Genomic DNA, 26346 nt, shown 5'->3' on the forward strand with positions numbered 1-26346 from the left:
ATTTTCAACCTCTCCCTGACCGAGTCTGTAATACCTACATGTTTCAAGCAGACCACCATAGTCCCTGTGCCCAAGAAAGCTGCTTAAATGACTACCGCCCCATAGCACTCACATCGGTAGCCATGAAGTGCTTTGAAAGGCTGGTCAGGGTCAGGCTGGTCATGGCTCACATCAACATCATCCTCCCGGAAACCCTAGACCCTAGTTTGCATACTGCCCCAACAGATCCACAGATGATGCAATCTCAATTGCACTCCACACTGCCCTTTCCCACCTGGACAAAAGGAACACCAATGTGAGAATGCTGTTCATTGACTACAGCTCAGCGTTCAACACCATAGTCCCCTCAAAGCTCATCGCTAAGCTAAGGAATTTGGGACTAAACACCTCCCTCTGTAACTGGATCCTGGAATTCCTGACGGGCTGCCCCCAGGTGGTAAGAGTAGGCACCAACACATCTGCCACGCTCATCCTCAAAACAGGGGCACCTCAGGGGTGCGTGCTTAGTCCCCTCCTGTACTCCCTGTTCACCCACGACTGCATGGCCAAGCACGACTCCAACACCATCATTAAGTTTGCTGACGACACAACGGTGGTAGGCCTGATCACCGACAACGATGAGACAGCCTATAGGGTACGTCAGAGACCTGGCAGTGTGGTGCCAGGACAACAATCTCTCCCTCAACATGAGCAAGACAAAGGAGATAATTGTGGACTACAGGAAAAGGAGGGCCGAACACGCCCCCATTCACATCAATGGGGCTGTAGTGGAACGGGTTGAGAGTTTCAAGTTAATTTGTGTCCACATTCCCAACAAACTATCATGGTCCAAACACACAGAGAAAGTCGTGAAGAGGGCACGACAACACCTTTTCCACCTGAGGAGACTGAAAAGATTTGGCATGGGTCCCCAGATCCTCTAAAAGTTCTACAGCTGCACCATCAAGAGCATCCTGGCCGGTTGCATCAATGCCTGGTATGGCAACTGCTCGGCATCTGACCGCAAGGTGCTACAGAGGGTAGTGCGTGCAGCCCGGTACAAGCGATATCGGAGCACCAAGTCTAGGTCTAAAAGGCTCCTTAACAGCTTCTATCTCCAAGCCAAAAGACTGCTGAACAATTAATCAAATGGCCACCCAGATCATTTGCATTGACCCCACCCCCCCCACACCCTTTGTTTTTACATTGCTGCTACTCGCTATTTATTATCTATGCATAGTCACTTCACCCCGACCTACATGTACAAATTACCTCGACTAACCTGTACCCCCGCACACTGACGCGGTACCATTACCCCCTGTATATAGCCTCATTATTTTTTATCTTTTTTATTTATTTATTTATTTTTTACTTTAGTTTATTTAGTAAATATTTTCTTAACTCTATTTTCTTTAAACTACATAGTTGGTTAAGGGCTTGTAAGTAAACATTTCACTGTAAGTTATACACCTGTTGTATTCGGCGCATGTGACAAATAAAATGGGATTTGATTTGAGTACAAAATATTCCAAAACGTGCATTCTGTCTGCAACAAGGCATGAATGTAATGCTGCAAAGAATGTGGCAAAGCAAATAACTTTTTTTCCTTTTTAGTAAATCCAATACAACACATTACCAAGTACCACCCTACATATTTTCAAGCATAGTGTAGTGGTGGCAGCATGGTGTTATGTGTATGCTTGTATCGTTAAGGACATGGAGTTTTTCCAGGATAAAAAATAAACAGAATGGAGCTTATCAAAGCCAAATCCTGGTTCAGTCCGGTTTCCACCAGACACTGGGAGATGAATTCACATTTCAGCAGGACGATAACCTAAAACACAAGGCCAAAGATAAAACTGGAGTTGCTTACCAAGATGCCATTGTATGTTTCTGAGTGGCCTAGTTACAATTTCGACTTACATCGGCTTGAAAATCTATGGCAAGACTTAAAATGGCTGTCTAGCAATGATCAACAACCAACTTGACAGAGCTTGAAGAACATTAAAAAGAATAATGTGCAAATATTGTACAATACAGGTGTGCAAAGCTCTTACAGACTTACCCAGAAAGACTCACAGGAGTAATCGCTGCCAAAGGTGATTCAAACATGCATTGAAGCAGTGGTGTGAATACTTATGTAAATGAGATATTTCTGTATTTAATTTTCAATAAATGTGGAAATATTTCTAAAAACATGTTTTCACTTTGTCATTATGGCATATTGTGTGTAGATGTAGGGGAGAAATCTACTTTGAAATCAAATCAAATTTATTTGTCACATACACATGGTTAGCAGATGTTAATGCGAGTGTAGCAAAATGCTTGTGCTTCTAGTTCCGACAATGCAGTAATAACCAACGAGTAATCTAACTAACAATTCCAAAACGACTACCTTATACACACAAGTGTAAAGGGATAAAGAATAAAGAGTATGTACATAAAGATATATGAATGAGTGATGGTACAGAGCGGCATAGGCAAGATGCAGTAGATGGTATCGAGTACAGTATATACATATGAAATGAGTAATGTAGGGTATGTAAACAAAGTGGCATAGTTTAAAGTGGCTAGTGATACATGTATTACATAAAGATGCAGTAGATGATAGAGTACAGTATATACGTATGAGATGAATAATGTAGGGTATGTAAACATTATATTAAGTAGCATTGTTTAAAGTGGCTAGTGATATATTTTACATCAATTCCCATCAATTCCCATTATTAAAGTGGCTGGAGTTGAGTCAGTGTGTTGGCAGCAGCCACTCAATGTTAGTGGTGGCTGTTTAACAGTCTGATGGCCTTGAGATAGAAGCTGTTTTTCAGTCTCTCGGTCCCAGCTTTGATGCACCTGTACTGACCTCGCCTTCTGGATGATAGCGGGGTGAACAGGCAGTGGCTCGGGTGGTTGTAGTCCTTGATGATCTTTATGGCCTTCCTGTGGCATCGGGTGGTGTAGATGTCCTGGAGGGCAGGTAGCTTGCCCCCCGGTGATGCGTTGTGCAGACCTCACTACCCTCTGGAGAGCCTTACGGTTGTGGGCGGAGCAGTTGCCGTACCAGACGGTGATACAGCCCGACAGGATGCTCTCGATTGTGCATCTGTAGAAGTTTGTGAGTGCTTTTGGTGACAAGCCAAATTTCTTCAGCCTCCTGAGGTTGAAGAGGCGCTGCTGCGCCTTCTTCACGATGCTGTCTGTGTGGGTGGACCAATTCAGTTTGTCTGTGATGTGTACACCGAGGAACTTAAAACTTACTACCCTCTCCACTACTGTCCCATCGATGTGGTGAGGGGGGTGTTCCTTCTGCTGTTTCCTGAAGTCCACAATCATGAATTAAGGCTGTAACACAACATAATGTGGAAAAAGGCAACGGTTATGAATACTTTCTGAAGGCACTGTAGCTGTAGTGTATGGTTCCCTGGGGTCCTATGGTTCAGAGACAGGCGCTAGGGAGGAGGAGGAGACAGTGAAAACACACATATAAAATACATTAATGTATGTCCCTAAGGAAGGATGAGGGGAGGAACGATTGCTCAGGCACATAGTAGGCTTTTTAGTTGTGGGGAGTCGGATAAGGCTGCTGCTCCCATAACTAGCTGTCTCTGGTTGTGTTAACTAGAAGGTATAGTATTTTCCATAGGCCTACAACTTAGACTGATGTTATCATTTTGCCAAAAATAAAAGTAGAGCCTCCTGGCTTGAAGCTAAAAGAATTTCGGGGCAGAATGCATAGGGCGTTGGCTTAGCGCAGTATAACGGGCCCACGTAAGGTCCGAGTGAGGATTTATAGCACTGTGTGTTGTTTTATAGCACCATTAAATGCTCCAGGGGTAATTCCGTTGTTTTTCTAGATTTAGAACATAAAATAACATTTATAAAGCAAACATTATCCCTTAGGTCTAGCACAGCAAATACTTCCATTGTTTCATCACATGTTGCAGAACAGTGATTAAAACGTTTGTTCAGTGACTGAGTTGACAAGGCAAATAAAATACAATATATTTTTTCTCATGCTTGGTAAACAGCCCTTCCCAATAATGCAAGGAGAAAGAAAGTTGACAAATAATAGAAAAGTTAACGCAAAATGTACATTTTAAGCTAAAATAATGCAACAAAATCCTTATTTTTTAAGATAAGAGTTTCCCTTCCGGACAAGGATTGTCCAGAATCTCTGAGCATATTTCTTGCTATTCTATACATTTTTCCATGAGACTGAGATTTTTACTAGAATTTTAAGAATTTTTACTTTTAATAATATATATCTTGGGGGGCTGCGGAGGTCGGGCTGCGGGGGTGTGTGCTAGGCCAGTGGCATAGGGTCCAAAGAATTAACGAGAACGAGGAAGTAGCGCTTGTGGGATGGGGAGTTCACAATAACAGCTGGCATTGAATGACAGTCACTGGGAGAGAGAGGGAGAGAGAGGCATCTACACTGTGCGACGCAGCGATTGATACGAGAGACTACACCGGAGTTAACCCAACGTGCAGAGAGTAGACCCTTGTCCACATCAGCTCGTCACCATGGGGATATCACCGTCCAGTCTCCTGGATGAAAGTAAATCCAACTACATAAGAGGTAAAGGACGCATTTTCAAATGATTATGTGAGCTCTTACCTTTCGCTCCACTATAGACGCGTTAGCGCGGTAAACATTTACTGGAGACGGCAAGCTTGTGGTAAGATTATGCCACTCTGTTTTCCATTGACAAAATTTGACAAAACAATTTATTAAACTTTTTTTTACTTCATGATTCACACTGTCACATAGCTTAGGCTACTAGCTTGATTTGGTCTTTGACAGAATAGATTTGAACTCGTGGAACCCGTTTTTCTTTTTATCATATAATATTTTTACCTCATGTTTGTTCAGGAAAAGACAGATATTCAAATCAAATCATGGACTGTTGGAGGGGACGGGGAATAGCCTAAAAAGCATAATATTTTGTGAAATGTGAAATGTGCAACATGCTATGAGACATAGCATAGGGATGATTCAGTGTACATTTTTGAATGACACTTGAGATGACCCTAGTCTACCGTGTAAAATGAGCAAATAACAAATTGCATTGTCAATGTCATCTGAGAAAGATCTCACATTAAAAAAATGGATGGAATGTAGGATCATAACTACACCGTCTTGTGTTAGGATCATCCTGGATGATCGCTACACTGTCTGGTCAGATGTGGCTGTAGCCTGCATCATGTTATATCAGTAGCCTAGATATTTGACAGCAAAGACATACTTTAACTTTCATGTCATGGGAATTATACAGTAACAGTATAGGGTCTGTCTGTCTGTCCGTCCGTCCCGCCCGCACGCCTTCCTGTCCTGTCTGTCCGTCTGTCCAGGTGTATCTGGCAGTGCTTTATCAGGTCAGTCCAGTCATTCTAGCCCTGCAGGCAGCTGAAAAATGAGAAGTAGTCAAAAAGTGACTGGACCTGTTTTACCTTTCTACCTCTCTTCTCTCTACTGTGGTGACTATTGAGAAACATACGGGTGGGGACAGTGTACAAAGGATGATGCATTCTACCATTAACAATCATCCGATATGAATAATAACACTGTCCAAAGCGATGATGCCTCTTTTCATTGTGATAACGTTCCTTACTCCTCCAACAAAAGCCTCAGAGGCCAAATTTGGGTGGCAGTGGTACAGACAGGGTTAGTTGTTTGAGCTAGTGATTCCATTACCATGAATTGTCTGTGGGTGTGTCTGTATGGTAGTACATGATTCACTAACAGTCAACCCTACCCGATAGAATGAAGCTTCTCTCATTACTAAGTGTCATCATTACCCTTCTCAAGAGTCTTGAAGATGTTGAATTCATTTTAATTGTCAGATGAAGTCTGAAGAACAATATCTGAGGTGACACTATATACAGTTACCTGACTGTCACAGAGCCGGGCTCCCTCCAGAACATAACTGATTTCTGAATTACTGCAATGTGTGTGATCCATGATATCAATATACATGGACAATCATCACTGACAATGAACACTGAATCAGTCAGAGAGCATATGGTGCTGCTGCCTATGAAAAGCACAGAGTCAAATGAAAACCATATCCTTGGGCCACTTGAGCTGGCGTGCGATTGGCCTGTAAACTCTAGAGCTTCATGATCCTCTGAGCTCAGGACACAAAACATGTAAACATGACCAATTGCACAGAAACACAGGATACATTATTATTAGAGCTTTTGCTTTTCCAGGAAGTACATTTTTTTTTGCAGGCATTATTTCTCTTTGAATGAATAGTCAGCTTGCCATTATTCTGCTGTTGCCAGTTTCCCCCAGCTGGAATGACACAATCTCTGAGATATTCAAACGCTTGGCTCAAGCTAGAGTGTTTTTGCAGAGACTAAGCAGTGCTGCTAGCGAGCCCACCTGTTGTTTATTCAGGCTTGTTGACTGAGTGGTCAGCGCTGTGTATTAAACAAAGAAAGACAAATCAACTCCCATACAAACATTGAGCCATCAAGCTTCCAGTTTGAATGGCAAAGAGTTTCTGCACGATGTCTGACTATTGAATTGTGTCATGGTATGGTTGAGTTCCGTGTGCAGTAGCAACTATGGTTGTTGTAAATGAAAGTGGCTGTTTTTATCTGATAGGACCGAGCCAAACTACAATGACGCAGTAAATCCTCTTCTATGGGGCAACACATGAAAGGGATGTCGGCTGGTATGACATCACCTGAAGAAAATGTATGTTTTCCACACAGGCAAGCTGTGTTTTTGTTAGTATGATGCCATTGTGTGGTACTGCCAAAGATTTTTAGAACTATACCAAGATAGACCACAGCCTGTCGTTTCAAATGGAAACAAATGAGTCATAGCGGGCAGAACATACAAGGAGGTGGGCAGAGCCAAGCACGAGCTAGCGAGATCCTATTGGCACATTCTAGCACATATTTACATATTACCATTTCGGAACGCCTACTCTGTAAATTGCGCTTGTGCATATAGCTCAATTCGCCTTTTCACTCCTTCTAAACAACGCAATGTTTTTAAACTTTGGAAAAGGGTAATGTTGATTCAGTTTTGGAAACAGAAAACTGTATTGAGATCAAATGTTTTATTGATGAGAAAATTTGCAGAATGTCAGCCAAAATCCACCTCGTTCCGTTTTCTCCCACTGCTGGCCACTGGGCTTTCCCACTACCATATTTGGTAGTGAGTGGAAACGCCAGGCGGATGCTTCACATTTATACATCTCCTATCTGTCTCATTGTTCTATCTGTGGTACTGCTACAACACTAGACACATTCCCATGTTCAATGCCCAGGTTTAGGTCAGTTAGTACTTTGAATGACAGTGACTAGTTGTTAGAAGTTGTTTTGAGTCGTGGTTCATAAAAAGCTATGTTACAGCTTCAACCCCAGACCTCCGTAATACTGCAGGACCAGGTTATGATAGTTAACTTATGGCAGTAACAGTTCTTGTGGTATCAAGTTGTGTTACACACACATACAGTACAATACATTACACACACACAGGCAATGGATGGGATTGCACAACGTCCTAGTCATGTCTTATATTAAACCGTGTAGAGCCAGAGATTTCTTCCATGGGGAAATATTGGACTTGCTTCTGGCAGTCCATCAATATCGATGATGACGTTATATTGTTATAACACTCATGAATCCCAGCATCCCATGGCTCCCTGATGTCATTTCACAGCCCTCCCACAGGCACACACACTACTACTGCCGAAGAAGCCTGTAGGGAAAGCATGTTCCTATCACATACATCACTGAGGTCACCAGTAAAGCAGCACAGACTCAGTTTATTGTGTGTGTGTGTGTGTGTGTGTGTGTGTGTGTGTGTGTGTGTGTGTGTTTTTGTGTATGTGTGCCAATGCTCTGCAAATTGAGCCAAACCCACATCCCAAAAAAACTCCCTCTAAAAATTCAAATAATCTCATCGGAACACAAAACCCTTTTCACCGTGACAACACCTACTCCACAGAACTAGGTTGAAGAAGCTCCTTTACATAATGGGGTGATGAATGGGGTTGTGGATGGGCGATGTAATGGTATAGCCTGTTGAGCTTGCCATCCAACAACACAACACCATTAACACACAGGTGTAACCTCCTGCCTATGACCCTGCTCTGGGTTGGTCTGCTGATTGTTGGGCGCTCAATATTTAAAACCACTACCAACATTTGTTTATTAGTATTTTCCCTTTCGAAGCACAGCAGACACGCAAATGCTGTCTGAAAGGCTGTTAGCAACCAGCAGGGGGGAGTGACTAGAAGACTGTCTCGTTGACACACACACACACCAACACACACTACTTCAGAGACTGAACATATGGTCTTTAGAACGCTGCTCACATAGTGACGTGACATAAACATGAACTTTTACTGCTTGTGACCTGAATGGCAAGCAGGCCTGGCGATCAGCATCTTTACAGTCTGGTCTACAGAGAATGGCTTTATAGGTTGTATGGATCATGTGTTGGAGGATGTTAAAGACATGCTCTGGAACTTTGGCGACCACTAAGTATTTTTTCAGCCTCCCGCGTTGGGCTTAAAAGTATACAGAGCACTGGAGAGGTGTCATATAGCCTAACTCAGCTTATCCCCAAGGGGTACACATTTAGTTTTTTGCCCGAGCACTAGCAGCTAATTCAAATAATCAACTAATCATCAAGCTTTGATTATTTGATCAGCTGTATAGTGCTCGGGCAAAGACCAAAACATGCACCCCTTGTGTTAGGTCTGCCTGAGACTGTGCGCTATGGTACGAGTGTTCAGTGGAAGAGTGCTTCAGCACAGTAAGCCCTGTTTCACTGGAGAGTCCTGCTCTTCCAGCCTGCCCCAACACAAACACTACACACTCCTGAATATGTTTCTATTTAATTTATTAAACCTTTATTTAACTAGGCACGTCAGTCAAGAACAAACCCTCCCCTAACCCAGACGATCCTGGGCCAATTGTGCGCCGCCATATGGGATTCCCAATTATGGCCCGTTGTGATACAGCCTGGAATCAAACCAGGGTCTGTAGTGACGCCTCTAGCACTGAAATGCAGTGCCTTAGACCGCTGCTTCACTCCTGAAGATGGGTACCGCTCACACCTCAAACTGGTTGACACATCCAGCCTCAGTGTAATGCAGCCCAAATAAAACATGTTTCAAGCATGAAACAGATACTTCCTCTTCAGTTCCCCATGCATTGGCACCACTCCCCATGCATTGGCACCACTCCCCATGCATTGGCACCACTCCCCATGCATTGGCACCACTCCCCATGCATTGGCACCACTCCCCATGCATTGGCACCACTCCCCATGCATTGGCACCACTCCCCATGCATTGGCACCACTCCCCATGCATTGGCACCACTCCCCATGCATTAGCACCAGGTCAGGTGGTATTATAGTAAACTTGTATTATATGTAACTCTGAGTCAGATCACTCAGAGTTACATCATTAGTTTGATACAACGTAGACAATCCGTTCATTTACACACTACTGCATCCACACACTACTGCATCCACACACTACGGCATCCACACACTACTGCATCCACACACTACTGCATCCACACACTACTGCATCCACACACTACTGCATCCACACACTACTGCATCCACACACTACTGCATCCACACACTACTGCATCCACACACTACTGCATCCACACACTACTGCATCCACACACTACGGCATCCACACACTACGGCATCCACACACTACTGCATCCACACACTACTGCATCCACACACTACTGCATCCACACACTACTGCATCCACACACTACTGCATCCACACACTACTGCATCCACACACTACTGCATCCACAAACTACTGCATCCACACACTACTGCATCCTCACACTACTGCATCCACACACTACTGCATCCACACACTACTGCATCCACACACTACTGCATCCACAAACTACTGCATCCACACACTACTGCATCCACACACTACTGCATCCACAAACTACTGCATCCACACACTACTGCATCCACACACTACTGCATCCACACACTACTGCATCCACACACTACTGCATCCACACAGATAAATGCACACACACACGCACACACGAACACAAGCAAACAAGCATCTTGAATGAAATGGGAGCAAACAATGTTACGGGTTGGGTCATGGCTCTATGTTGCAGGATATCCACTCTGTGAGTGCCGTAGCCAGAGGAATGTGGATATGAGGAAGGGAGACTTTAGTCTGATAAGCACTGCAGTGATCAGTGGGGAAATGGCCTTGTTAGGGCACACAGAGAGAGGAGACGGAACTACCTTCAACTAGGTTATTGTTTAACAGCGGAGACCTGAGGAAAAAACAACAATGCCTCATGGGGGGGGAAGTTCCACTGAAGATGTTGATCTGTCTGTCTCTCTTTCTCTCTCTTGGTTATTGATACAGTTAAGTGAATAACATCAGATACCCTGTCCTGGATAATATTGACTTGTGTCACACTGTTGCAAATAATGAGCTCTCAACACGTGCACTCTAATCATTTCACCATTATCCAACTTCCATCAATGCATTTTTGTTCTCTATTTTGTCCGGGCTGGAAGGGAATACAGGAGGAATTTCATAAATATATATTTTTTAAATACACATTTTAGCTTAAAAGTTGATGATGCAGGACCAAGCTGAATGGATAATGTGAGGCTCTGCTCTGTACTTTAGGTAAAATAGGGGTTTAGCTGTTCTGTACTGTAGTAGGTAGAGGAGGGGTTTAGCTGTTCTGTACTGTAGTAGGTAGAGGAGGGGGTTAGCTGTTCTGTACTGTAGTAGGTAGAGGAGGGGTTTAGCTGTTCTGTACTGTAGTAGGTAGAGGAGGGGTTTAGCTGTTCTGTACTGTAGTAGGTAGAGGAGGGGTTTAGCTGTTCTGTACTGTAGTAGGTAGAGGAGGGGGTAAGCTGTTCTGTACTGTAGTAGGTAGAGGAGGGGGTTAGCTGTTCTGTACTGTAGTAGGTAGAGGAGGGGTTTAGCTGTTCTGTACTGTAGCAGGTTTTTCAAAAATGAAACATCACTGTTTCCATAGTGATACACTGAGCTCTGTGGTCACACACTCCGTATCTTCTGTAACACATCCTGCTATTACACACTGAGGTAATGACAGTGCAGTCAACAGACACACTCATTACAGACACACTCATTACATCTAGATAATCTTGTACAGCAATATGATCTCTGAGACCTGTAGCACTGCTGACAGATTCAGTCTTAGTATATGAAATATCTCTGGGCAAGGATGCTGTTATTGACAGAGTCACAGGCCCTCCTCCATACCTCTATCCGTCTGTTTTGCTTTTCCACAGAACTAGATCCATATTCATGGATCTGCCTGGGAATGATTAAGTGGTGTGTGTGTGTAAGGGATCTGCTTGATGCTGAGAGGGTAGTCTGGTGGCCTTGGACTGGAGCACCGCATGGCCCTCTGCACAGAGAAAGACAGTCTGATTGGGCCAGTACATACACCCAATTACTTACTCATGCAACCCTTAGTCAGAGAGAAAGAGAGCGAGAGAGCAAGAGAGAGGAGAGGAGAGATAGGGGGGGTGTAATGAACAGTAACGACTGCCGTATGTGGTCTCTAAGCTCTGTGTGCTGTGATTCCATACATAGGCTACAGTCCCTATGATGTCACCTGGTTTGTGTCTGTCAGTGTGAAGGGCTTGAGTGACTTCCCTGGCAGTCTAGGTGTTGTGTAAGACGATACGGTACGGGCAGAGCTCACAGTGGAAAAATACTGATGAGCAAAGCGGGAGTTACAGTCAGAGGCACAGGAGTTTTAAGGCTGAATCAAGGTCTATGAAGTAAAGCCTCATCAGAACTTCTCCTTTTCCTGCTCTTTGTTTGTTCTTATCTTCCCTGTCCACTTCCTTACTAATACTACCCCCTAGACCGAATTACCATAGCTATTCCTGTTATCTGCTACTACTGTATAATGCTAATAGTTACTGTATGTCTGTGTGTTGTTGTTAATAGGTTGTGCGGAGGCAGAGCTGAAGGAGTTCAGTCCCCACTACAGGAGACAGTACTCTGTGGTCTTCTTCTCCCAAGTCCAGGATGAGCTGGAGCAACAGAAAGAGAAAATAAAACAGCTCCTCAAACAAAGGGTAAGGAGGTTTTGTGTGTGTGTGTGTGTGTGTGTGTGTGTGTGTATATATATGTGTGTGCGTGTGTGTATATATATATGTGTGTGTGTGTGTGTGTGTGTATATATATGTGTGTGTGTGTGTGTATATATGTGTGTGTGTGTGTATATATATGTGTGTGTGTGTGTATATATGTGTGTGTGTGTGTATATATGTGTGTGTGTGTGTGTGTGTGTATATATATGTGTGTGTGTGTGTGTATATATATGTGTGTGTGTGTGTGTATATGTGTGTGTGTGTGTGTGTGTATGTGTGTGTGTGTGTATGTGTGTGTGTGTGTGTGTATATATATGTGTGTGTGTGTGTGTGTGTGTATATATATGTGTGTGTGTGTGTGTGTGTGTATATATATGTGTGTGTGTGTGTGTATATATATGTGTGTGTGTGTGTGTATATATGTGTGTGTGTGTGTGTGTATATGTGTGTGTGTGTGTTCAATGGATCTCTCCATTGACGTAGAGAGAACACGCCTCCCTTCCAGGACAGCTACAAGGTCCTCCCCCACCCTCCCTTCGGCAAATCGGATCACGCCTCCATTCTGCTCCTCCCTGCCAAAAGGCAGAAACTTAAGCAGGAAGCACCAATGCTAAGGACGGTTCAACGTTGGTCTGACACAGTGGTTCCCAAACCTTTTATAATCCCGTACCCCTTTAAACATTCAACCTCCAGCTGTACCCCCTCTAGCACCAGGGACAGCTTACTCTCAAGTGTTGTTTTTTTGCCATCATTGTAAGCCTGCCACACACACACTATACAATACATTTATTAAACATAAGAATGAGTTTGAGTTTTTGTCACAACCTGGCTTGTGGGAAGTGACAAAGAGCTCTTATAGGACCAGGGCACATACAATAATATAAAAATAATCAATCATTTTGCGCTTTAGTTTAACCATCTTACATATAAAACCTTATTTGTTCATCAAAAATTGTGAATAACTGTCCACAGGTTAATGAGAATGGTGTGCTTGAAAGGATGCACATAACTCTGCAAATGTTGGGTTGTATTGGAGAGAGTCTCAGTCTTAAATGATTTTCTCCACACAGTCTGTGCCTGTATTTAGTTTTCATGCTAGTGAGGGCCACTCTCACATAGGTACGTGGTTGCAAAGGGCATCAGTGTCTTAACAGTGCGAATTGCCTGGCAGGATACTCCGAGCGCAGCCCAATCCAGAAATCTGGCAATGGCTTTTGATTAAATAACATTTTCACAGAACCGCTAGTTGCAATTTCGATGAGGCTCTCTTTTTCAGATATCAGTAAGTGGACTGGAGGCAGGGCATGAAAGGGATAACGTATCCAGTTGTTTGTGTCATCCGTTTGGGGGAAGTACCTGTGTAATTGCGCACCCAACTCACTCAGGTGCTTCGCAATATCACATATGACCTTGTCTGTAAGCTTGAGTTCATATGCACACAACAACTCATACAATGGAAAGACCTGTGTGTTGTCCTTGTTAATGCAGACAGTGAAGAGCTCCAACTTCTTAATCAAAGCCTCAATTTTGTCCCGCAAATTGAATATAGTTGCGGAGAGTCCTTGTAAATCCTAGATTCAGATCATTCAGGTGAGAAAAAAACAGATAGACCAGTCGTGTGAGAAACTCGTCATTGTGTAAGCGGTCAGACAAGTGAAAATTATGGTCAGTAAAGACAACTTTAAGCTCGTCTCTCAATTCAAAAAAACGTGTCAATACTTTTCTCCTTGATAACCAGCGCACTTATGTATGTTGTAAAAGCGTTACATGGTCGCTGCCCATATCATTGCATAGTACAGAAAATACACGAGAGTTCAGGGGCCTTGCTGAACCATTTTCACGGTAGTGTCCAAAACGTCTTTCAAGCTGTCAGGCATTCCATTGGCAGCAAGAGACTCTTGGTGGATGCTGCAGTGTACCCAAATGGCGTCGGGAGCAACTGCTTGCAAGCGCGTTACCACTCCACGATGTCTCCCTGTCATGACTTTTACGCCATCAGTACAGATACCAACATGAGTAAGACATTTAAGCGTGCTAATCCTCGCAAGGCTGCCGGCTAAGACGGCATCCCAAGCTGTCCTCAGAGTATGTGCAGACCATATTCAATCTCTCCCTATACCAGTCTGTTGTCCCATCTTGCATCAAGATGTCCACCATTGTTCCTGTACCCAAGAAAGCCGAAGGTAACTGAACTAAATGACCATCACCCCGAAGCACTCACTTCTGTCATCATAAAGTGCTTTGAGAGGCTAGTTAAGGATCAAATCACCTCCACCTCAGTGGAGGCTGATGGGAAGAGCAATAGGAGGACGGGCTCATTGTAATGGCTGAAATTGAATAAATGGAACGGTATCAAACATATGGAAACCACGTGTCTGCGTTCCATTCCAGCCATTACAATGAGCCCATCCTCCTATAGCTCCTCCCACCAGCCTCCTTTGTTCCACCTTACCCGACACCCTAGAAGACCCACTACAATTTGCTTACCGCCCCAACAGATCCACAGACGACACAATTGCCATTGCCCAGCACACTGCCCTATCCAACTTGGACAAGAGGAATATGGAAGAATGCTGTTCATTGACTACAGCTCAGTCTTCAACACCATAGTGCTCTCCAAGCTGATGACACAACAGTTGAAGGCCTGATTACCAACGACAAGACAGCATACAGGCAGGACGTGAGAGCTCTGACAGAGTGCTGCCAGCAAAATAACCTCTCCCTCAAAGTCAACAAAACGAAGGGGCTGATTATGGACTACAGGAGACAGCAGAGAGAGCACGCTCTCCAACGGGGGTGCAGTGGAGAGGGTCAAAAGCTTCAAGTTCCTCCGCATGCACATCGATGAGGACCTGAAATAGACCCTTCACACAAAGAGCGTGGTGAAGAAAGCGCAACAGTGCCCCTTCAACCTCAGGAGGCGGAATAAATTTGGCGTTACCCCTAAGACCCTCACAAACTTCTACAGATGCACCATCGAGAGCATTCTGTCAGTCTGTATCACCACCTGTCATGGCTCCTGTACCGCTCGCAACCACAGGGCTCTCCAGAGGGTGGAGCAGTCAGCCCAACGCATCACCGGGGGCATACTTCTTGCCTTGCAGGACATACAGTATACAGCACCCGGTGTCAGAGGAAGGCCAAGAAGATCATCAAGGACTTCAGACACCTGAGCCACGACCTGTTCACCCAGCTAACATCTAGAAGGCGGACACAGTACAGGTGCATCAAAGCTGTGACTGAAAGACAGAAAAACTGCTTCTATCTCCAGGCCATCAGACTGTTAAAACAGTCATCACTAGCCAGCTTCTGCCCAGTACCCTGCCTTGAACCATAGACACTGTCACTATCTGGCTACCACCGGATACCTGGCTACCCTGCACCTTAGAGACTGCTGCTCTATGTATATACACTTACATGACCAAAAGTCATGCTCGTCAAACATCTCATTCCAAAATCATGGGCATTAATATGGAGTTCGTCCCCCTTTGCTGCTATAACATCCTCCATTCTTCTGGGAAGGCTTTCCACTAGATGTTGGAACATTGCTGCATGGACTTGCTTCCATTCAGCCACAAGAGCATTACTGAGGTCGGGCACTGAGGTTGGGCGATTAGGCCTGGCTCGCAGTCAGCTTTCCAATTCATCCCAAAGGTGTTTGATGGGGTTGAGGTCAGGGCTCTGTGCAGGCCAGTCAGGTTCTTCAACACCAATCGCGATTTCTGTATGGATCTTGCTTTGTGTATGGGGGCAGTGTAATGCTGAAACAGGAAAAGGCCTTCCAAACTGTTGCCAAGAAGTCCAGAATTGTCTAGAATGTCATTCTATGCTGTAGGGTTAAGATTTCCCTTCCCTGGAACTAAGAGGCCTAGCCTGAACCATGAAAAACAGCCCCAGACCATTATTCCTCGTCCACCAAACTTTACAGTTGGCACTATGCATTGGGGCAGGTAGCGTTCTCCTGGCTTCCATCGAACCCAGATTAGTTTGCTGGTGCCAGTTGGTGAAGCGTGACTCATCACTCCAGAGATTGCGTTTCCATTGCTCCAGAGTCCAATGACGGCGAGCTTTACACCACTCCAGCAGACTTTTGGCATTGCGCATGGTGATCTTAGGTTTGTGTGCAGCTGCTTGGCCATGGAAACCCATTTCTTGAAGCTCCTGACGAACAGTTCATGTGCAGATGTTGCTTCCAGAGGAAGTATGGAACTCTGTAGTGAGTGTTGCAAATGAGGACAGATGATTTTTACACGCTTCAGCACTCAGCGGTCCCGTTCTGTGAGCTTGTATGGCCTACCACTTCGTGGCTGAGCCATTGTTGCTCCTAGATGTTTCCACTTCACAATAACAGCACTTAGAGTTGACCGGGGCAAATCTAGCAGGGCAGAAATTTGATGAACTGACTTGTTGGAAAGGTGGCATCCTATGACGGTGCCACATTGAAAGTCCCTGAGCTTTTCAGTAAGACCATTCTACTGTCAATGTTTGTCTATGGAGATTGCATGGCTATGTGCTCAGCTTTATACACCTGTCAGCAACGGGTGTGGCTGACAGGTGTATCCACTAATTTGTATCTATACTGTATATACTGTAAACATTATTAAAGGGACCAGTCTTCAGTGACTTAAATTCCTGCAATTCTATCCATTTTGCCATGGGGTTTTGTAGCGTGTATTTAAATACTGTATTCTCGACAGCTCATTCTATTATTTATACTGCTGTACATTGCATTTTAGTTACACTGTTCATACACACTGCATATTTATAGTCAACAAAAATGTAAATGCAACATGCAACAATTTCACTGAGTTACAGTTCACATAGAGTCAGGAAATCAGTCAATTTAAATAAATTCATTCAGTTCTAATCTATGGATTTCTTATGACTGGGCCGGGGCGCAGCCATGGGTGGGCCTGGGAGGGCATAGGCCCACCCACTTGAGAGGCTGACCCATCCACTGGGGATCCAGGCCCAGCCAATCAGAAGGGCTTTATTACAGACAGAAATACTCCTCAGCCTTGTTCAGGGAGGTGAGCAAGAACCCGATGGTCACTCTGGCAGAGCTCCAGAGTTCATCTGTGGATATGGGAGAACCTTCCAGAAGGACAACCATCTTTGCAGCACTCCACCAATCAGGCCTTTATGATAGAGTGGCCAGACGGAAGCCACTTCTCAGTAAAAGGCACATGACAGCCCGCTTGGAGTTTGCCAAAAGGCAACTAAAGAACAAGATTCTCTGGTCTGATGATGTAACCAAGATTGAACTCTTCGTCCTGAATGCCAAGCATCACGTCTGGAGGAAACCTGGCACCATCCCTACGGTGAAGCATGGTGATGGCAACACCATGCGGTGGAGATGTTTTTCAGCGGCAGGGACTGGGAGACTAGTCAGGATCGAGGGAAAGATGAACGGAACAAAGTATAGAGAGATCCTTGATGAAAACCTGGTCCAGAGTGCTCAGGACCTCAGACTGGGGTGAAGGTTCACCTTCCACCAGGACAATGACCCTAAGCACACAGCCAAGACAATGCAGGAGTGGCTTCGAGACAAGTCTCTGAATGTCCTTGAGTGGCCCAGCCAGAGCCCGGACTTGAACCTGATCAAACATCTCTGGAGAGACCTGAAAATAGCTGTGCAGCAATGCTCCCCATCCAATCTGACATAGCTTGAGAGGATCTGCAGAGAAGAATGGGAGAAACCCCCCAAATAGGTGCTTCAACAAAGTACTGAGTAAAGGGTCTGAATACTTATGTAAATGTGATATCTGTTTTTTATTCTTTTATAAATTTGCAAAAATTTATAAAACCTGTTTTTGCTTAGTCATTACAGGATATTGTGTGTACTGGATTCTTGACATAGCTCATTCTAATATATCTACTGCTTTCCATATCATTCTTAGTATTTATTCTGTAAATTCATACGGTGTACATACGTATAGATTACATTTGGATTACTGTTACAGTGCTATTTGGGTTCATTGGATTCGTTCCCAACATTTCACGATTTCTTGTTGTTGTCGTTTTGATTATTTGTATACTTGTTTGACATTTTACTGCATTGTTAGGAGCTAGTAAAATAAGCATTTTCGCCTCAAACTTTGATTTGATTACCACTGAGGAGATGGACATGGCATCATGACATCATCTCTTTGTTTATTCAGGGTCCTCCGAAGGCAGGGGAGGTGCTGTATGAGGAACAGGTCCTCCATTTTGATTATACCCGGAAGTGGAAGGAGAGATACATGGTGGTTCGCGCCAACTACTGCCTGGAGTGTCACGACAGCTTTGAGGTGAGCAGGACGCTCTTATGACAGTCTTATTAACAGCCATGATATAGGACTGGGACCATCAACTAGATTCAGATGCAGGAAAAACAATTATTCAGTGGATTGTCAGGGGGCTGGAACATAATTACAAATAATTTGTAGACTGCAAATTGACCACAAGAAGCCCAAACAGATAATATTTGACAGAAACATAATCATTTTAAACCTTACATTTGTATACGACCATGGGAATACTATGGAACAGATTTCCAAACTAAAAATACAAATAAATATGTATATATTTGGGCCCACGAGCTGCCAGTTGGGGAACCCTGAGATAGGACATAGTCATTGGGCAACATTTGATCTGAATGGGTGAATAGGTGGCATATGGAAAATGAATACTTTAGCTAAATAAATAAGAGAAACAGATCCAGTAGCCCTAATGACTGTTCTGTTCCAGACCTTTGTGAAGGGCGTGCCCCCGCTCCACAAGCTGCTACCAACAGGAGGCACTGTGCTCACCACAGAGGAGAAGTACATGGCCATGGTGGACCAATGCTTCCCTGTTTCTGAAACCAACAGTGAGTAGATCATGTAGAAGGTTGTCTGTTGTGGGCAACCATGTGTATGACATTGAGTTGAGTTACAGTAAGTAAACAAAACTGACTACCGATACTGTGCCTCTTTATTACCAGCTATATTATGACATATACTCACTAGACAAATCCCTTTATTTCAGTCTCTATGGATTCTCTAGGAGTTCTACTTGTCCAGTGGAATTCCAATGCAAATACAGTCTGTCCCAAAGGGTGTTCAAACCTTCTTTTTTTAACTAGGCAAGTCAGTTAAGAACAAATTCTTATTTTCAATGATGGCCTAGGAACAGTGGGTTAACTGCCTGTTCAGGGGCAGAACAACAGATTTTTACCTTGTCAGCTCGGGGGTTTGAACTTGCAACCTTCCGGTTACTAGTCCAACGCTCTAACCACTAGGCTACCCTGCCGCCCCAAACCTGCCTACTGGGACACAGAAGCATAGAGAAACCAGTCTTCATAAAACCGGACCGATAATACACCTGAACACTGATACAGCGTGTGTTTGACTGTTGGGAGATTATTTCATTTGGTCTCTGTTGCCATGCCGAACACTTCTTTTGAAAGTTGCCATATTTCTGTCTAATACTTTGTTGTTGCCCAAACTCCCACCTCAACTTATTTTAGCCGTGTAGAGAGCACAGTGAGTGGGTTTTCATTTTTTAGTCCAAGCTACTTTGGGAGAAGCAGCGTTACCTCTCCTGTAAAATATGGCCACAGATGGAAATAAATACTGTGTTCTGTAGCACATCTGATCATATAGTTTCTCACGAGAGATGAACACTAACTTAAAAATACACACCTGATCATCAGCTGAGTCAGGCGCAGGACACAGTTCTGAGTAATAATCCAAAATGTACTCAACAATAGGTAAGATTCCAACAAGGAACAAACACAATAATCCAAAGCACGAACAACGAGAACCCACATGACAAACAATAACACACAAAACAGAGAGGGAAATCAGAGGGTTAAATAAGGAACATAATTAATGGAATGGAAACCAGGTGTGTATAATCCAGACAAAACAAAACGAAAATGAAACATGGATCGGTGGTGTCTAGAAAGCCGGTGACGTCGCCCGCCGAACGCCGCCTGAAGAAGGAGAGGGACCAACTTCGGCCGAAGTCGTGACACTGTTTCATCCTTTGGAATAGCCAGCGTGTTCTTCTAGTTGTCTAGCAAAACCAGGCAGGCTGGCGTGTGTGTGTGCATGCATACGTGTGTGTGTGTGTCATAAGTCCCATGCTATCGCCCAGCATGATATGTGTGATACTAATAGCTAGACATCCCAGTTTGGGTGTAACAGTAGCTTGAGATCACATTGTGTAGGTGTGTGTGTACTGTATGACCAGCAGGATCGTGTGTGTGTGTGTACTGTATGACCAGCAGAATGGTGTGTGTGTGTACTGTATGACCAGCAGGATGGTGTGTGTGTACTGTATGACCAGCAGGATGGTGTGTGTGTGTACTGTATGACCAGCAGGATGGTGTGTGTGTACTGTATGACCAGCAGGATGGTGTGTGTGTGTACTGTATGACCAGCAGGGTGGTGTGTGTGTACTGTATGACCAGCAGGATGGTGTGTGTGTGTACTGTATGACCAGCAGGATGGTGTGTGTGTGTACTGTATGACCAGCAGGGTGGTGTGTGTGTACTGTATGACCAGCAGGATGGTGTGTGTGTGTACTGTATGACCAGCAGGATGGTGTGTGTGTACTGTATGACCAGCAGGATGGTGTGTGTGTACTGTATGACCAGCAGGATGGTGTGTGTGTGTGTACTGTATGACCAGCAGGATGGTGTGTGTGTGTACTGTATGACCAGCAGGATGGTGTGTGTGTACTGTATGACCAGCAGGATGGTGTGTGTGTGTACTGTATGACCAGCAGGGTGGTGTGTGTGTACTGTATGACCAGCAGGATGGTGTGTGTGTACTGTATGACCAGCAGGATGGTGTGTGTGTGTGTACTGTATGACCAGCAGGGTGGTGTGTGTGTACTGTATGACCAGCAGGATGGTGTGTGTGTACTGTATGACCAGCAGGATGGTGTGTGTGTGTACTGTATGACCAGCAGGGTGGTGTGTGTGTGTTTCCATTGCAGATGTGAAGGAGGAGTTTGCCCCTCCTACAATCGGCATGCCTGGACAGTTCCCTGTGTACCTCAGGCTTCCGTACCGTAGAGATTACTACTTCTGCTTCCGACAGGAGGCTCGTCAAGATGCTTTCCTCTCCATCCTCTCTGACTGCATCCGTCACCAGAACCAAGGTAACTAACCAGCCAGAACGAACGGTTACCATGGTAGCAGGCTCGCCACACCAGCACTGAAGCAAAGATCCATAAGTGTATTTTAAATTGCATTTTCATGTACGGTCTCCTGAGGGAGGAGAGCAAACACAAAGCTCAGGTAGAACTAAGCCTGGGGCTGCAATTCTCTACCCTTCCCTCTGAAGTGTGCACTCACTCACTCACTCACCCCCTCTCTCGTGTGTATGGGATATGGTGGAAGCTCCCTCTGGCCCGTGTTTTCACCAACCCAATGTTTTGTAAGTGCACACTTTGTGGAGACAAGAAGGGAATTGGAACACAACACGGGCGTGACTTCCTTCTTAAAAGACAAGCATCACACATTTCTTTCCTCTGTCTTACACTTCTTTCTACCATTGTCTCTCCATCCATCTCTCTCTCTCTCTCTCTCCCTCTCTCTCTCAGACTTCCTAAAGAAGAAGACAGTTGAGGTGCAGGCCTTCCTCAAGGCGGTCCACCTCTACAGACAAGAGAAGGGCTGTTATGACTCCTGGAACATGCTGATTGGCAGTGATGTCAGGGTAGATTACAGCCTGGTTCTGCTTTAAACACACATTGAATACTTATACCCTTGAACATCTCTCTCTCTCTCCTTTAAAGGCACTATAGGAATGGAATCTCCATCCTGTTAGTTGATGGCAGTATAATTGGGCCATTGTGTGATCAGGGGACATTTGTAATAGCTGGAAAGACTACCAGGAAGTTGAGTTAAAGTATTTCTGCTAGGAGGCTACCATTGTCCTACTGCACTCACACACCTCCGCATTCACTTATTTGTGTGTGTGTGTGTGTGTGTGTGCTCACACCTCTCTCGTCATAGTTAGTACCGTATGGAATGTTCTGGAATGTCAAGAGTAAAGCTGTTGCTCCCAGAGGGTTTCGTTGTGTAGTTGGGCTTGCAGTATCACTAACTGGTTTGTATGTTTGTCAGGGGTTATGCGGGGATAACTGTAGCTGTTTGATATGCACACACTGTTTGTTAGGATGTTCACAAATATATATATATTGTGTGTGTGTGTACAGGTACTTGCCAACTTGGTTATGGAGGAGCTGTTGCCGTCTCTGGAGAAGGATATGCTGCCTCATCTGAAAGCCAAGAAGACAGAGAGGAAGAGAGTGTGGTTCGCTGTGAGTAATACTCTTCTGTTCTGTAGTAGCTACTACAACACATGATCTTAGACCCTTACCCTCTGACCTCTCTCTCCTTTGCACCACAGACAATAGAAGCAGCTTATATCCTGGTGCAGGAGTGTCTGTTGGAGGGGCTGTCTGTTCTGAAGGAGGAGTGTAAGACAGCAGCTTGCCAGCAGGAGGTGCTGATACGTTCAGATATGGACTTGATCCTTCACTCTAGAACCTACCTGGAGGGAAAGCTTCGAGGTGACTACTTGCTAACACTGGAGAGAGAATCAATCCCAAATCCACCCCTATACTATAACCATATATAGGGGTCAATTTAGCAAGAGAGTCAGGGGTTTTCAGCTCTCACTCACTGCAAGACAAAGATGCTGCCAGTCAGGCAGAGGACTTGAAGCATTCCATTGTGATTGATGTGTGTGTGCTTGGGGGACCTGGTTATTAGTACTTATTGGCTGCAGCAGCTGAGGTAGGGAGAGAGAGCACTGCTTTGAGATGAAAGGGAAGGTGCTAATGCTATCCTCTATTACTGTCCATCCACATGAGAGCAAACATGGCAGGTTAACTATTGACTCATCCCCTTATTGTTTTGTTATTTTCAGTGTTGTTGACATTGATACCTAGCTGACTCCCTGTGAGCGTGACTGTCTCTGTTGAGTCATCAGATGCCACTCACCAGGTCAGATAACTCTGAACACTGGGCTTTATACAATATTGATCTCCATTAAAACAGAGAGTTTACACAGGAGCCATGCCAATACCCTCCATCAAATGAGTTACAATTATCCAACTTAGACAGCAGCACTTAAGCTAACTTGTTTGACATTCTGGTTTTATTAGAACAGAAGCACTATAAATGAAATCCAGAGAGAGCTCAAACTGTGATTCAGTACCGTACTGTATCTTGGTCTATTGACCTAGCCCTAGCTTGTGATCTGAGGCATGTACAGTGCATTCGGAAAGGATTTAAGCAAGAAATACTAAGAATGATATGTAAAGCAGTAGATATATTAGAGTGAGCTATGTCAAGAATCCAGGAAATAAATATAATGAACAAAAATAGTGCATTTGGAAAGTATTCAGACCCTTGACTTTTTCCACATTTTGTTTTGTTACAGCCTTATTCTAAAATTGATTAAATAGTTGTTTTTCTCATCAATCTACATACAATACCTCATAATGACTGAGCATTTTTCCAACAATTGTTTAAAGACAGATTATTTCACTTATACTTCACTGTATCACAATTCCAGTGGGTCAGAAGTTTACATACACTAAGTTGATTGTGCCTTTAAACAGCTTGGAAAATTCCAGAAAATAATGTCATGGCTTTAGAAGCTTCTGATTGACATCATTTGAGTCAATTGGAGGTGTATCTGTGGATGCACTTCAAGGCCTACCTTCAAACTCAGTACCTCTTTGCTTGACATCATGGGAAAATCAAAAGAATCAGCCAAGACCTCTGAAAAAAAATTGTCAACCTCCACAAGTCTGGTTCATCCTTGGGAGCAATTTCCAAATGCCTGAAGGTACCACGTTCATCTTTACAAACAATAGTACGCAAATATAAACACCATGGGACCACGCAGCCGTCATACCGCTCAGGAAGAAGACGCGTTCTGTCTCCTAGAGATGAACGTACTTTGGTGCGAAATGTGCAAATCAATCCCAGAACAACAGCAAAAGACCTTGTGAAGATTCTGGAGGAAACAGGTACAAAAGTAGCTATATCCACAGTAAAACGAGTCCTATATTGACATAACCTGAAAGGCCGCTCAACAAGGAAGAAGCCACTGCTCCAAAACCACCATAAAAAAGCCAGACTATGGTTCGCAACTGCACATGGGGACAAAGATCGTACTTTTTGAAGAAATGTCCTCTGGTCTGATGAAACAAAAATAGAACTGTTTGGCCATAATGACCATCGTTATGTTTGGAGGAAAAAGGGGGAGGATTTCAAGCCGAAGAACACCATCCCAACCATGAAGCACGGGGGTGGCAGCATCATGTTGTGGGGGTGCTTCGCTGCAGGAGGGACTGGTGCACTTCACAAAATAGATGGCTCCATGAGGAAGGAAAATTATGTGGATATATTGAAGCAACATCTCAAGACAGCAGTCAGGAAGTTAAAGCTTGGTCGCAAATGGGTCTTCCAAATGGACAATGACCCCAAGCATACTTCCAACGTTGTGGCAAAATAGCCTAAGGACAACAAAGTCAAGGTATTGAAGTAGCCATCACAAAGCCCTGACCTCAATCCCATAGAAAATGTGTGGGCAGAACTGAAAAAGCGTGTGCGAGCAAGGAGGCCTACAAACCTGACTCAGTTACACCAGCTCTGTCAGGAGGAATGGGCCAATATTCACTCAACTTATTGTGGGAAGCTTGTGGAAGGCTACCCAAAATGTTTGACCCAAGTTAAACAATTTTAAGGCAATGCTATCAAATACTAATTGAGAGTATGTAAACTTCTGAGCCACTGGGAATGTGATGGAAGAAATAAAAGCTTAAATAAATCAGTCTCTATACTATTATTCTAACATTTCACATTCTTAAAATAAAGTGGTGATCCTAACTGACCTAAGACAGGGAATTTTTACTAGGATTAAATGTCAAGAATTGTGAAATACTGAGTTTTTTGTATTTGGCTAAGGTGTATGTAAACTTCCGACTTCAAACTCAGTTTTTCACAATTCCTGACATTTAATGCTGTGGGGATGTTTTTCAGCGGCAGGGACTGGGAGACTAGTTAGCATCGAGCGGAAAGATGAACGAAGCAGAGTACAGAGAGATCCTTGATGAAATTACCCTAAGCACACAGCCAAGACAAGGCAGGAGTGGCTTTAGGACAAGTCTCTAAATGTCCTTGAGTGGCCCAGCCAGACCCCGGACTTGAACACGATCAAACATCTCTGGAGAGACCTGAAAATAGCTGTGCAGTGACGCTCCCCATCCAACCTGACAGAGCTTGAGAGAATCTGCAGAGTAGAATGGGAATAACTCCCCAAATACAGGTGTGCCCAAGAAGACTTGAGGTTGTAATGGCTGCAAAAGGTGCTTCAACAAAGTACTGAGTAAAGAGTCTGAATACTTATGTAAATGTGATATTTCAGTTTTATATTTTGAACATATTTGTAAACATTTGTAAACACCTGTTTTTGCTTTGTCATTATGGGATATTGTGATGTCATTATGGGGTATTGTGTGTAGAATGATGAGGGAAAAAAACATTTCAATCCATTTTAGAGTAAGGCTGTAACGTAACAAAATGTGGAAAAAGTCTAGGGGTCTGAATACTTACCGAATGCACTGTATCTGTGAATCTCTTTCCTCCTGTAGCCAGTGTATCAGAGTAGCTAATGACTCTCTCTGTCCTCCTGTAGCCAGTGTATCAGAGTAGCTATTGACTCTCTATTTCTGTAGCCAGTGTATCAGAGTAGCTAATGATTATCTCCTCCTATAGCCAGTGTATCAGGTTAACTAATGATTATCTCCTCCTGTAGCCAGTGTATCAGAGTAGCTAATGACTCTCTCTGTCCTCCTGTAGCCAGTGTATCAGAGTAGCTATTGACTCTCTATTTCTGTAGCCAGTGTATCAGAGTAGCTAATGATTATCTCCTCCTATAGCCAGTGTATCAGGTTAACTAATGATGATCTCCTCCTGTAGCCAGTGTATCAGAGTAGCTAATGATGATCTCCTCCTGTAGCCAGTGTATCAGAGTAACTAATGATTATCTCCTCCTGTAGCCAGTGTATCAGAGTAACTAATGATTATCTCCTCCTGTAGCCAGTGTATCAGAGTAACTAATGATTATCTCCTCCTGTAGCCAGTGTATCAGAGTAGCTATTGCCTCTCTCCTCTTGTAGCCAGTGTATCAGAGTAGCTAATGATTATCTCCTCCTGTAGCCAGTGTATCAGAGTAGCAAATGACTCT

General features: G+C 44.1%; 1 protein-coding gene across 1 annotated transcript in view; it reads left to right on the plus strand.

The window, feature by feature from the left end:
* The first annotated feature begins 4344 nt into the window (after nt 1-4344).
* The window catches only part of niban1a (niban apoptosis regulator 1a), a 28497-nt gene continuing 6495 nt past the window's right edge, over nt 4345-26346 (plus strand). Inside the window, exons 1-8 of the mRNA XM_020499561.2 lie at nt 4345-4558; nt 11958-12088; nt 18265-18393; nt 18833-18953; nt 21071-21235; nt 21680-21795; nt 22298-22402; nt 22492-22654. Of these exons, the coding sequence (XP_020355150.1) occupies nt 4504-4558; nt 11958-12088; nt 18265-18393; nt 18833-18953; nt 21071-21235; nt 21680-21795; nt 22298-22402; nt 22492-22654 (985 nt within the window). The 5' untranslated portion in view covers nt 4345-4503. The remainder of the gene's footprint in view (nt 4559-11957; nt 12089-18264; nt 18394-18832; nt 18954-21070; nt 21236-21679; nt 21796-22297; nt 22403-22491; nt 22655-26346) is intronic.

Source organism: Oncorhynchus kisutch, linkage group LG13 (assembly GCF_002021735.2).
Source record: "Oncorhynchus kisutch isolate 150728-3 linkage group LG13, Okis_V2, whole genome shotgun sequence".
Taxonomy (NCBI): Eukaryota; Metazoa; Chordata; class Actinopteri; order Salmoniformes; family Salmonidae; genus Oncorhynchus; species Oncorhynchus kisutch.